Consider the following 14,771-nt stretch of genomic DNA (forward strand, 5'->3'; position numbering starts at 1 on the left):
ACAGAGAGGAATTGCCACATTCCACACACTCACACTTGCCCTCTGAAGCAGTGGAGCAATTTAAAAGGTGCCCAGTGGGGCATGAAGTCTAAAGAGGGGAAGTGCTGAAACTCTGGGAAGAATTTAGGTAGGTGGAGTGTGATTACTGAAGTTGAAATCTGTCCAGACCACTGAGTTAACCACTAATGCTATTAAAAAAGAATGCTGTGGGCTCATTAAATTACTTCATTCTACCTGAACCTATTAATATCATCTAAATCATTAAAAAATCCTGTGTACCATTAAACATGAATGATGAAACTGGCTCTGAGCAGATGGCTGCCTTAATGGAGCACTATTCCAAACCACAATAGTCCTCTAGAGCCAAGATGGCTGTTTTTAGCTACTGTGATTGACATGAGCACATGTCATCAAATTCACACAGGGAGTGGGGCTTTGGGGCAATGAAACAGAAAATTGTCCTGCATATATTCATTAGCAATTAATCCTGAAATATGCATTATGAAACTGAGACAGCAAATGATTTAGAAAGAGCCAGAGGTATTTCAGCAATGTCCTTGATGGCCTTTCTGCAGAGAAAGAGATAAGGCAACAGCTGATAGAGATAGGACACCGAAAGATCCCTTGCTTGATGTGGGCTCCTATCTGGCCCTTGGATGGCAGTAGCACTAGTTACCTTGCCTGATATGCAGATGTTTTCCCCAGGCTCAAGTGGCAAATAGGGTTCATCTCTTATCACTTTGGAACTGGAAAATTGGTAATAAGTTTACATATGTGATGTACCCTGAGGATTGTGCTGGATGGCACTGCTACTACCCCCTACCAGCTCCGAAAGGGGAAGACCCAGTAATACACTGATCTGGAAGAAATTGGGAACAGGCTTAAGTACAGCCATGTTGCCACTGGAATTCAAGTCTGATGCTTGCCTCAGATCCGTGGCCAGGGTAGACTGCCCAATAAAGGGTAGACTATATCCGTAGGCCAGGATTTAGGGCTGGGCACAAGAATGACATAGGTAACTCATATCGTAGGGAACAGCTGTAAGCAGATGAGGTTTCCCAAGTGCCAGTTTGGAAAGAAATCTGTATCAGTTCCTAAGTATATTATTTCCCGGGTGGAGCACTGGTAAAGAATCTGCCTGCCAATGCAGGAGACGCAAGAGACACAGATTCAATCCCTGAGTTGGGCAGATCCCCTGGAGGAGGAAATGGCAACCCACTCCAGTATTCTTGCCTGGAAAACTCTATGGACAGAGGAGCCTGGTGGTTACAGTCCATGGGGTCACAAAGAGTTGGATATGACTGAGCAAGCAACTGAGCCTGCACACACATTATTTCAGTGGCTTCAACTGTTAGCTTTTAGTTAAGGAGTACCCACGAGGCCCTGATGAGACAGGTTAAAGAAAGAAACCACAAATGGTAATTCAGTTTTAACATTTTATTGGGTAAATGATTTTAAAGGTAATAACAATAGTGTCAAAACTACTACAATATCTTTCCACAGCCATACCTTACAGACCCACATAAACCTTCTCATTTTTCTTTTTCTTCATTTATAATATTTTAAAGCCATACATGTCATATAAAATGCCCATTTCCAATAGTTTCTTCAAACTATTAAGCAATTAAATGTGGAAGGAAGGAGGATCTAGTTATACTTGAAGGGGTTACAGATAATTGGTGATGTCTTACTGTAATCAAAAAACAGGGTACTAAGAAAGGGAGGACGAGAGAGCTACTCCAGGTAGCTTTGCTCATTACAAGTCTCACCACTGCATCACCAAGAACTCATTATGCTGGTGACTGATTCAAAGTAATTTTGGGGAACATATAAAACACTAAAATAACTTAGAAACTAGATCCAAATATTTCAAAAGTAATCAACTTTCATATACAAAAACAGTCAGAGGTGGTTACAAAAGTTTGTTTTCTCAGTGCGTCTATGTACCAGCGCAGTTACTGGGTCCAGAGCAAAATAAAAGGTTTATTTTCTTCTGAAACAGTAATAAAAAACAAGGAAAACATATCTTTGTATATAAAGGATCAATGCTGGTCTTAAGAATAATGTAATCAGAAACCCTTAAATCGAGAGGCACACAATGGGTTTCCGCTCTTAAAAAATAAAAGGAAAGTCACCAGTTTATTTCAATGGAGGAGGTGCTCACACCCCTCAAATAAACTTAATTCAATTTAACATCACTAGCAAAAATCACTTAGAAACTGTACAAAAATAAAAAAGTTAACACATTTAATCCTGCAAGGTTTTTGTAAGGACTGGAAGGCAGGCTTTTGGAGCAGCATTTGGGCATGGCTGGGGGCTTCTTTGGTTTGATCTAACACACAGAAGAGATGGGACCTATTCCAGGTGACAGTTTTCGAATTTCCTGCACATTTGAAGACATGAAAAGAGGCCAGTATACAAACTTCCGGTGTGCTGGGCATTGGGGTTGTATGCAGTGGACTGAAAATCTTGTAACTGCTTTAAGAGCGCCTGGGGGGTGGGGTGGGTAAAGAGCAAGCCTTGCACTTCCTCCATCAATCACACCGGCCTCTCAGGACAGGGGAAACGGGCAGGGCAGTAGCACATTCTCCTACCGTCAGAAGGCCACTTAAGGGAAGAAGGGGGGAGGGGCAATTGTTCTTTTAGAATCTGGTACCTGGCTGACCTTGTTGAACAACAAGAGAACCCTTCCAGAAATGGAAGCCTTTTGCTACATACCAAAGTAAAATATGTACTATTTTCCAAGAGGAAAAAAAATACCCAGTTGCATTTGAAAAACAGAAAACATAAATGGAACTAATTAACATTTAAAAGGGGGGCTATGTAAACTTTGTGCTACTCAAATGAAGTTCAAGTATTACTTCTGAGCTGTTTAGAGATCGCTGAACTTATACAATATTCTGGTGATAAGAGTGCAATTCACATTTGTGTTTCTGAACAAATAAACCACAACTGGCTAGAACACAACCTGTGCAATTAGAATCTTCGTCTGAGTTAAAAACACATGCTACATATTTCAACATGTTCAAAGTTAATTCAAACCACATATTTAACAGCTTTGTTATATACAACAAAGGTGAAAGGGTCTAGCATTTGTTTGAAGCACACCATTACAAGTTTGTATAACACCTTTTACACTACAAAATCTTTTAGTCAACAGCTACTTAGACACAAAAAATGCACTGTGCATTAATTTGAATACAAAAGGAGACAAAACTATCCTTTTCCCCCAAGCCACGGTGGGAAATATTGCTGACCTCGTCCTCTGAAGCCTGCAGGATGGTTATTTCTTCAGTATAACATTATTACACTGGTAAGAAAATCTGTATAACATCTGCATATATCAAGAATTTTAAAAAATCTGATATGATTTTAGAGTCCGCATGACCAGTCACGTGACCTGCTCAAGATTGATTAGCACCGTTAAATACATTAATACACACATATGTATATATTGTATACACACTCACATATGCATGTAATAGATCTTTTCTCTAAAAAAAAAAAAAAAACTAACCATGAGCTCACCCAGGATGAGGAGCCTGTTGAACTGATGAGATGATGGATAAGATGGATCAATATTGGTCTATTCTGTCTCTCTTCAGTTTGCTTGTTTTATTTACTTTTTTTTTTTTGCAGCAGACAATATCATTCAGCTTGTGCTCAGTTTCCCTATAAGGGCAAGAAAAAATTTCCATCAGGTAGCCACTTGTTTTTATACTGAAAGACTAATCTGCTCCAAAATGCTCCCAAGTAGAAATGAAAGGACTCAAAATCCCTTTCTAAAGGCCAACAGCTAGCTTTCTCTAACTAATCTCTAGGTTCAATGGAACTGGCTACCGAGGTTCCATTTCAGGCTAACAACTGGCTTCTTAGTTAAGGCATCACAACTGAAAATGGTTATTTCAACAATGGATGCTGTGGATGAAGGAATACCAAAAAACTTCTGAGAACTCTCATCAAAAACAAAAGCAGTTTGCTTTGCTGCAAGGGCCAGCAGAAGAAATTCAGCCAATTCACCTCACAAACTAGAAAAGGGTTTTCAAATTCTGAACTAGCAGTCTGTTACCTGTCACAGCAACTACATGTATAAGTTATGCCATCTTGATATTCAGTGACATCGCGTGGTTTTAGACTATATGTTCTGCACCGTACTTATGTTCATCACTTGAAATCTTTGTTTCCTGTTTGAAAAAAAATGTTTACACACACATATATATTTATATATACTTACTACCAAAATATGAAGATAATCTTTCTCTAGAGTCATCTGTCATTTTTCCTGGGGGTATACATAGAGACCTCCCATTGACACGAGGAAGTTCTCTGTGTATACATCACGGGAAAACTAGCGTGCAAATGCGCTGGGCTCTAGCAACTATATCATACCTAAATGCCAACTCCATTTATGCAGGGGTAACATAACATCTTCTCAATATAGTAAATGTGTTTCTATCAAAAGTATGTAGTGCAGAAAGAGATTTAAGCGATTTTATAGTATTTCTAAAACTCCAGTATTGTCCCCATGATAAACATGTCTGAAATCACGACATGTATGAACTTTTGTTTCATTAGATTATCATTACCATTTCCTTAAATGGTAGCTAAAATTGTCTCTGGCCAATCATGACTTATTGAAACCTAAAGCTAACAAATTTAAATTAATATATAATAGAAATGTGTCTCTTTTTGGTTATTTGCTCAAAATAAATTTTTTCAGCTTAAAAAAATACTCAAGAGTAAGCAATTTGTCTAATCTGTTGTTTCACATATATAAACAATAAAATTTTATAAGAATATTTCTCTAAATTGCCTTTTTTCTAACCCCTCTTAATTCCACTTCATTATATTCTTCTCAAAGGCACTAAATTCTGTATCTGCTCTCTTCCTGATATATGCTGCTTTTCAAAATGATTTCTGTAGCATATTTCAAAGGTAGCTTGCACTTTCTTAAAACAGTGTTTCAATTTGTAAGTTGGTTCTATAAAGTGATGAGGCAGTTTTTCCTATGATAACTAGCACAATAGGCATAAATGATTTCTCACTCTGTGTGACAAGTCCTATCACGGACCTTCAAATATTCTACACTAGAATGAAAGCTCATATATTTTTACCATGGGAAAAACATATACTTAAGCAGTAAAGACCCATATACTAAGCTCTTATAGCAAAATGAATTTTAGACAAATTCAAAAGTATACAAATACCTGAATCTGATATGAATTACTCCCAAACATGGCTATCAAAAGTTATCTATCTTACTAAGGAAAATGGAGGAAAAACCTAAATGAAATCCTTAAAAACTGCACAATTTCTTCCATCCACAGTCAAAAGAAGGAAGGAAGAGAAGAAAGAAAGAAGAAGACAGGAAGGAGGGCAAGAAGGACAGAAAGACAAACCTGACTGAAATAGCAAAGCAAAATTCTATATAATATTGTAAGGAAAGAAAACTCCAAAATTCATATATGCTGCAAAAAAAAAAATGATCTAAAATAATAAAACAGGAGGATCTTCTTAATAAATGCCACTTTCCTACCCGTTACCATGATGATCTTAGTTGACGATGTCGAAGCTTCACCATGGCAACGGAAACTATCATCATAAAATGGTACAGTAAAACAGATAGCTAGACCAAGAAGGGGTAGGGTCTCCTGGGAAGAGGTCTGCAGAGAGGCCCAGTGACTGGTTGTGCGGCTCAGTGTCAGGAATAATGGTTGTATGGTGGAAGGGGATGCCCAATGCCATTTTGGAAATGATGATGCTGGCGATGAGCAAGGTATTCAGCATAGCTCAAGGTCATCTTTTCACTACGGTACCTGAAAGAAAGTCAGGGAAGAGACAAAGTTAACATCATGAAATAGGTGATATGTGAATGTCAGAGCCAGAAGGGATCCTTAGAGATAATGCTTCTATATCAGGAAACAGAGACCTAGAGAGAAGTGACTTGCCCACTTTCACACAGCTAATACATAGCAAAGGTGAGAACAACCCAGGAATCCAGAATCTGAGTCTAGGACTCTGCATTTTACTACTCCTTGTTTAGGGCTTTCTTGGAGGCTCAGATGGTAAAGAATCTGCTTGCAACGCAGGAGACCTGGATTCAATCCCTGGGTTGAGAAGATCCTCTGGAGAAGGAAATGGCAACCCACTCTAGTATTCTTGCCTGGGAAATCCCATGGAAAGAGGAGCCTGGTATGCTATAGGCCATGGGGTCGCAAAGAGTCAGACACAACTGAGTGATGAACACTTTCACTCCTTGTTTAAATTGTTCTAGAAATTGTATTGCCCTCTCAGCTCTGGTTTGCTAACAGGAAAGAACAGAGGAAAGCCAGTCTATTACTGTCATGTATATGTTTCATTCACTTGACTACTTTTTCTTCTGGGATTCTCCATCGGTTTTCTTTTACCATTTCTTTCCTTCTGTCCACAGGTCTCAGGTCTTGCCATTAAGGGAAAACAGCAGCAACACAAAACGTGTCTTGATTGTGGTATCGCAATCCTCTTTCCCCCATCTTTTTTTTCCTTCTTCTTTTCATTGCCACACTTCTCAGAAGAGTCATGTGTTTTCTACCTCTCCATTAGGATACTTCTCACTACTCCCTTTAGGAAGCTCTCTGTGCCTTGCGTTCTATAATTTCATACTCCCCTGGTGCTCCACTTACCTCTTGGACTGCGCCTTATCTCTCTGATCACTCATCTTACCCTTGTGCCTTGTAAGAGTTTCCTATATTTCTCCCTTCAGTTCCTTTGTCCCTATGCTCTGTCCCAGCTCAGTGAACCTTTGCCTCACAGCTTCAGGTATGTCATCTTTACAGATGATCCCAAATCACTACCTCTAGCCATAAGCTCTACACATATAAATATCCAGTGACCTATTGGACATTTCTTTTTTTTTTTTTTAGCTTTCTTTAATCTTTTTTTTAATTTTTATTTATTTATTTAATATAAATTTCTATACAGGTATCCCAGGAAGCACTTAAAATCCAGAATCAGTGCATAAATGGAACTCTCCTCAATGTGGTCCATGTCTTGGTCAAAGGGACTGCCTTGGTCCCTTTTATTTAGATAAAAGCCTTGACTTGCTCTTCTTCCCTACTCCTGAATGATGACTAAGTCCTTTTATTTTTTTCCACAATATTTTCTTTTCCTTCCTTTCATGCCATCGCATGGCCACAGCTCTTAAGGCTCCCATTTCACCTTCTTTAGATTGCTGCCACATATTCTTAGATAATAGAAATGTCTCCTGATTTTCCTGTTTCCAATTCTAATTTTATATTTCAAATCCATCTGTTCAAAACCTGTCAGTGGCTACTATTGCCTACAGAGTTGAGTTTAAACTTTTACTCTCTGCCTTCTTGGCCTTATTCTCCCTGGTGACCTCCTTCTCTATGTACACTGATGCTCAACTCCTTCAGTTGTGTCTTGACTCTGCAACCCCACGGACTGTACCCTGCCAGGCTCCTCTGTCCAGGGGACTATCCCAGCAAGAATACTAGAGTAGGTTGCCATTTCCTCCTCCAGGGGATCTTCCCAACCCAGGGATCGAACTGCATATAATACGTCTCCTGCATTGGCAGATGGATTCTTTACCACTGCACCACTTGGGAAGCCCCTCAGAAAGTTCTCTTTAAGTTAACCCCTTTCCTCCCCCACTCTCCCCACCTGTCAAATATTCTATTCATTCTTCAATGAGTAGAATTCTTATACTCAGCCTCCAATCTACTTCCTCTTTGAAATTTTCTGTTATCCACAACCCCCTCTTGGAATTCCTCTTTCCCTACTCTATGATCTCATACCATCCATCATATTTTGCCTTCTAGTAATAATTATTTTTGCACATGCCCTTCTATTCTCCTAGACTGTAACTCCTCAGAGTTGAGAATAGTTCATTTTTAGACTACAGGCATTCAGTGTGGTTTTGCAGAATTAAAAGAAATGGAAACAGCAAGCCATTTTCCTAAAATGTTTGATACTTTCCTTTTTTAAGTCAGTACCCCTATGAGCCCTTGCAGCATCTGTGAGTCTAGCTCAATTGTGTTTTTTTCAGCAACCTTTCTGTCACTGCCAAGATTCTAAAGTGAAATTCAAATTTGAGGGCTGCTTATCAGGATCCTGGGGTCCTGCTAAGGCATGTCAAAAGCTGACCAATAAACTCCGGTAACTTTCTTCAGTAACGTAGTCTAAAGGCTCAAAAGGCTTGCTTTAACAAAGCCAGACTAATCACACAGAGCTAAGATGGGAAGGATGGGCTCATACATCATACAGGCTTTACTGTCGAGCAGAGTTCCATTGTATTCACCCTCAGAATGGCCCTGCCATTCATTTCACTGTTTCAGAAAAAAGAAGCAAGTATAGTTAGAGAAAAGATTACACAAGGTTACAGGTATGCACATCAAAATACATTGGTCAGCCCTGCACTAGGCAGTGCTTTCTGTACCTGGTCAGTTTTATGGTTTTCCTGAATTCATTAGTAATCGGAGCTTTGTATCCTCCTTTTCTCAGTAAGGAGTCTATGGTCTGAATGTGGTCCCATCCTGTGGAGAGTAGACCAGATAAAATACCAGTCAAGCACATGTAATAAGCACCTTTGGTTAAATACAAAATGACTTTGTAGAGGTCAGCTATCACTGTCACCAACCGCTATCAAACCCTTTGGTCCTAAAAACAGGCACACAGAAGGGCCAAGATTTCACCCTGTACAGGAGCAGGTATACCATGGCACACCTTCAATTTTAGCTATCCCTGCTGGCTCGCAATACCAGCTTCTTTATCTCAACCACATTCCAAGACACAGAGCCTAAGAGGCCAGCAGTAACTTCTCAGGGGTGTCTCAGCAACAAACCATAAACACTGTACTCTCCTCTAACGGTGACATCTTTAAAAGGGAGGGAAAAGACTCATTGAGCCAACTCAGTAGGACATAGGATTCCCACACTAACTCATGGTAATCGCCATGTCTAATGGTATCTTCTGGAGTCAATCATTTGTATCTGTGTGCAGCATTCAAAGGCATTTTTATGGGTTCTGACACAGGATGTACAGTCATACCCCAGGGCCTCAAGCTCATGTATGCTCTGCAGAGTCAACAGAACTACAGAATTATGAAAATTTCAAAAGTAACCCCAATAAATCTTCAGAGAGCTGCTTTAAAGACTAATAACTCATTTGGGGGTTTACTATTAAATTTTTCAGTTCTATATCACATTTATATTAAACAGATATGGTGAAACCAAATTACCCGTGCTTTCTGATGGGAAGAAAAGCTCCATGAGATAAAGAAGAGATATTCATTTCAACTAACATGAAATTATAATTTAGTAGTGGCTAGAAAGGACAAGATACTACAGACTGAAATGTATTTTGTGTTACACTGGTAGTTCCTAAACTTTGTGCTATGTATGTAAAGTCAAAAAACATTTGTTGATGAGGAACAAATAAAACACTATAATAGTTCCTTTATTCTCAGTGCTCCTAATCTTCACGGGAAACTTAACAGTCTTAATAGTAGCAGAATGAGTAATGGCAACCACCTAAGAAGGAAACATTTGATAAAGACAATGAAGTGTGTGGCTGCCCATCAAACAAAAGCTTGTTTATTATGCCACAAAGCTATAGCACAGTGGAATATGGGAAAGTGGCACATCAAATTTTCAGCAAACCATTGCCTAAAAGCCCAACTTTTACAAATCTTTCCTTTTTTGAAAGTTTATTTTTTTATGTTTTTGCTGTCAAACTTTAGTACAGAGATTCAACTTCTGTGTAATTCACCAATTTCAGACAGACATTGCAGTGGCAGTGATAGACGAATCATTTCTTATAATCTGACAGTGATCAATTATCAGATATAACTGCAAGGTCAGATAGCACATTTTAATTTGTATAATTGTTTAAATTCTTCACCAGATGGTATAAAATAAAGTACAACAATGACCTTGCTCCTTTGCAACCTCCGGTAGATAGGTGGCGGTGCGTTTTGATCCTTTTTCATTGATGAATTCTATTCTAATGCCATGTACACCCACCTGAAAGAAATTGGCAGTTTTATTAGTACAGTCTTCTTCATAGAAAAAAAAAGAAAAAGTTATAATTTAACTTTCAGAGAATGCAGGTTTTTTTTTCCTTTCCCCTTGCTTTTTGGAAGGGCATATCTCTTCTCTTTCCAAAACACTGACTTTGGAGATTGAAGGCCAGTATCATGGCCATGGAGACTGAAAATGTTGATTTACATGTGCCCAACATGCACCAGGTTATGTATGCCATGCTCTTTGGAACTGGGACCACCACTCTGGGGCTGTGTGTAGAATCAGACAATCAATGGCAAGCGTCCTGCCCCCACCCCCAAATTGTAGCCCATGCCAATAAGGAACTAGACCAAGGGAACCGACTTCAGAGAGACAGCAAACAACCATCCTGCTTTCAGGGGCAAACACCATTTCAGACTGAGTTCCAGAACTTGTGGGGTAGCTGACTCCCTTCCCAAACTGTCTAGTCTCTTTGAAACCAGATAAACAAACACAGATAAGACAAAAAAAATCTAACAACCAGATCCTGCATCGTCACCCATTATGTCTAAAAAAATGTATTTTGGCTTGAAGTGTGCCTGTGGCAAACCCTGTTTATCTACAACACTGCTGCCAAATCTAAGAGCAGTAAAATTTCAAATTACCTTGAGGCAGGGTATTTTTACATAGTTTCTTATATACTAACCCAGAGACCACTATAACTTTATTATGTGAAACAGACAAACTTTTGATGATGCCCTAAAAGAGATAGTCTCTTAAGCAAAGGGCAATTTCTTGCTACTGTTTTAAGAACATTATGTACTTTTTGTTTGATTAGCATTCAGTCAAAAGGAATCCGTCCTTTCTGGTCATATGTCACATAGAATAGTATATACAGCTAAATTGATAATGACATTTCAAAGTATAACAAACTCCATTCTGCTCTCCCAAATGTATGGCTGCTATAGATCAAGGGTTCCTAGGTGGAGTTTAAGGTTGTCGAGGAGGAAAGATGTTAAGACCAGGTAAACATTTTTACCAGAGAAAGAGGCTTCTTTGCAGAGCAGCTGGTTACATCCATTCATCTGTATGGATGTAAAGGCCTTTTGCTTCTTCTGCACTTAGCCTGAAATTTCTTAGTTTTTCAGGAATAAGAAGTCCTCTGGAAAAGCCATTTTATTTTTTCCCCCAGGTCTTCAGACATCCATCCATTAGAGCCAGTCAGATCTGAGAAGTTTATGTTTTTTATTAAAGCCTATCTCTGTGGATATCTTTTCTATCTAATATCAGTATTCTTATGAATATCCTTCTGCTGAAAATGCAATCAAGGCAGCTGTTTAAAAACTAACACAATAAGGCCTCCCATCCCCTGTGGGAAATGACCATGGACAGCTGAGAAGACATATGAGTGCTTAGCTATCAGGCATTTCCAGGATAAAGGACATCTACTAATCTCCCAAGGGCCTGACAAAATATTGAGACAATGACAAATTTGCAACAGTTTCTGTATACTGACTTTCTGATCAGTGACTTTGAAATTTTTTCCTTCAACAATATCAGATCCTTCATAATTTGTTTTTAAAAACATACTGTATAAATAATTTATGCTGCTATCATTCACTGAGGTGAATTCTGCATCTTCAACTCAATTTATCAAAAACCTGTCATGTTAAAATTGAAAAGAATTTTGGTGTTTATTAAGGTGTCTCATCAAAACTGTGAGAGGAAGAATGTTTCCCTATCTGTTAGATGAGAATGTTAGATTCAATCAGTACTGTTTAATTGGTCTGGGGTGGGGCTGGGGGCTGCAAAGTTTATCAGAATTTCAAGCAGGTTCGTAGGTACAGTTTGTAAAAAGAATAACTGCCCAGGTGATTTTTATTCTGGGTTAACTAGATAACCTCTAATAATCAGTCTAGTACCGACAAACTGTGGCTAAGTATTGAAAAACAAAAACGATTCAGGCAAATTGGAGGTGATTTACACATAAATCTTTTCTTCATAGAGTACATTCTGTGCTTTTCAAAAAAAATTACAGAGATTTTAAAACCTAGTAATTTAAAAATGAAAAGAGGTAAGACCAACTGTATGGTACATGAATAATATCTTAATAAAGATATATAGAGAGAGAGATAGATATATAGATATGAAGACGCTAAGACCAAACTGGAAGGGCATGTTGACCAAAATAAAAATTATTCATGAATAAAACTGATTTACTTTTGTATTTCGAGGAGGCCCCACCATCAAATTAGATATAAAAAATTATCAAAATTCTCCCATTTTGAATCAGTACCACATTTACAATTTTTAACTCTTTTTTGTGTTCCTATGATTCTGAACAATCGAAAGCCCCTGTAAACTGAACTGTAGGTATGGTGATTTTCAAGTGATTCCTTTGTGAGAAATAACTTATTTCATATGTCAAAAATATTATACTCCACAGAGATATAAAGCCAAAGCCAGAGTGACTCATTTTTTTTTTCTGACTAGTAGAATCAGGAGAATGCTAATAATGTTCTGAACAGAATCAAAGTATAATAGCCTTTTTTCACCTGTTGAGCAACAGCATTTTCCTTGCTCCCAGAACCACAGACACCACCAAATAGTCACACTGCACAATCAAAACAGGAGAGTGGAAAATGGCCTGCTGTGGAGAATGACCAAATCTGGCTAACCTGGGAAAATCACTGGCCTTGCAAATTAAGTCATCTCCACTGAAATGAGCACCAAAACTAATTCTGCATTGTTGGAGGGAGGCATCTGTCACAGCTTTAACTCCAAAATGTAACCGTCATGTACAACAATTGAATTCTTCCTCCCTTCGACAGACTGGAGAATCCTTTAGACCAGCAGCATCCCAGGAGACAAAGGCTCTAGCTGCAGTGATCAGCTAGATAAGAGGGCAACTGACTTAGGGGTCTTGGAGTCCTTGAAGCAAACTTGCTTGAAAACACTATCGCAGTAACTTTCCATTTCTTAGGATGTATAGGGAGTCAGCATATGGGAAAACTATGTCACTCAACACCCTTTATCACCACCGCCCAAAAGTACAGCCAGGTGAGCAAAAACTGGAGACACGCAAAATCTAGCCTTATTGGAGTCTTCAGGTCATTTTCAAAACTATTAGAAGGTCTGGGGAGAAAAATGCTTTCAAGGTCCATCAGCTGTGATAATATCCTTTTAATCAAGGCTGTACTTTTACTAAGCAAAGCTATAAATCAACTGGAATGGTAGTAAATTAAATGTAGGACTTATAGATAAGAGGATATGGAATTAAACAGAGCTGTATCTGTGTGTGCTGTGACAGAACATGAAGAGCAGTTCAACAGATTCCTATTTCATGTTAAAAAGAAAGCCATATTTATTCTGAACCTTTCCACAGCAAGTGATTTTTATTAATGCTATTATACAATCTTTTGTTTTCAATATGGCCCAGAATGATTAAATATCAAGATGAGTGTTAGGACCCTAAAATATATCTTGATTATTCTGGAGCTGATTATTCAGTGTGGGGATTATGCATCCCCAACTCCCCCTGGCCTCGGCCTCATCCTCTTTCCTCTCTTGTATATTTCTCTTATTTGTTCATTCCTCTATCAGAGAGCATGTGGGCACAGGGAAAAGAGATACATGCAAATTAATCAATTTTGCTACATAGTAAAATGGTTTGGTAGGAGAAGAGATTATAAATAATGGCTAAAATGAACCTTCTAGACTGCAGATTTCATTTATCCTTGTTATCTCACCCCTTGTTAGAAATGTGGCTTCATTTAAAACTATTACGCCCTAATGCAGTGACTCTCAACACAGGAGCATTAAAAAAAAAAAGTGCCCTCTCCCCTCCTCATTATAATACATGGTCCATATTATGCCCTGTACAATTGCATAGTCAAAGTCTAAAATATCCTATAATCCACTAGCAGCACTACAAAAGGGTCTCGCTTTTACTTGTGAGCCTAATCAGCGAGCCAACAATCCAGATATGCTGAAACACAACAAAGAGTTATCTGGCTAAAAGCATCAGTGAGTATAAAATGTGATCTGGCTAAGTGGTGTAGGCTCCATGCAAGCCTTGGACCATTTGGGTCCACAATTACCTACGCATCCTGACCCTCAAAGCTAAATCTGCCCCTGATCACATCCTGGCCAACAAAACCAATTTACTTCCTCAGGTTCATCCTGTCTTAGCAAATGTCCCTGTTAGTCCCACTCTTCCCCATTTTCAGAACCAAATGTTGGGTTCTCCCTGTAATGAATGGTATGGCCATAGCTTCACTCCACTGATTTTCAGTAGGTTCACCTTGAATAAAATAAAAAATGTCAGGAGGTCAAAGAATCAGAGGTTGTCTGACACAGCTTCATTGCCAATATCATTTGGCAAAATAGGCTGTGCAATTAACAAAGCAGCCAGTCGCTGGTCATTCACATAAGACTGACCTGCCAGGCTCAGTGTGCCAGTTCCATTAAACTGAATGAAAGGACTATGTTCTAAAGAGAGGAGCTCAGGATGTTTGGCATACCCCCTAAGCTTTAGAGGCTGGCATCATAGGAGACATACATGAGGCTCTCTCACAAAACAACCCATGGCACCACGGACAGAAACAAACAGTGCACTGGACAAACTACGGGTCTGACCCAGAGTCTGGTATTTCTGCTATTTTTAGGATAAAGCCACAAGTGATATTTTGCCTGAAAGCACAAAATCCACAACGCAGCACCTTCAACTCATTCAACTCATAGCCTGACAGTACCTTTTACCCCATCCCC

At 38.9% G+C, this 14,771-nt stretch overlaps 1 protein-coding gene across 3 annotated transcripts in view; it reads right to left on the minus strand.

Moving 5' to 3' along the window:
• Positions 1–1,422: 1,422 nt before the first annotated feature.
• AMMECR1 (AMMECR nuclear protein 1) overlaps positions 1,423–14,771 on the minus strand; it is a 115,902-nt gene continuing 102,553 nt past the window's right edge. For 2 of the 3 annotated variants that reach the window (XM_024988748.2, XM_024988747.2), the window contains 3 exons: positions 9,932–10,022; positions 8,438–8,534; positions 1,423–5,816 (listed from right to left, as the gene is read on the minus strand). In XM_024988748.2, coding sequence (XP_024844516.1) covers positions 5,702–5,816; positions 8,438–8,534; positions 9,932–10,022 — 303 coding nt within the window. In that variant the 3' untranslated portion in view covers positions 1,423–5,701. The remainder of the gene's footprint in view (positions 5,817–8,437; positions 8,535–9,931; positions 10,023–14,771) is intronic. The other variant, XR_003033536.2, reaches the window with a different exon arrangement.

The sequence above is a fragment of the Bos taurus genome, chromosome X (genome assembly GCF_002263795.3).
Source record: "Bos taurus isolate L1 Dominette 01449 registration number 42190680 breed Hereford chromosome X, ARS-UCD2.0, whole genome shotgun sequence".
NCBI classification, from domain to species: domain Eukaryota; kingdom Metazoa; phylum Chordata; class Mammalia; order Artiodactyla; family Bovidae; genus Bos; species Bos taurus.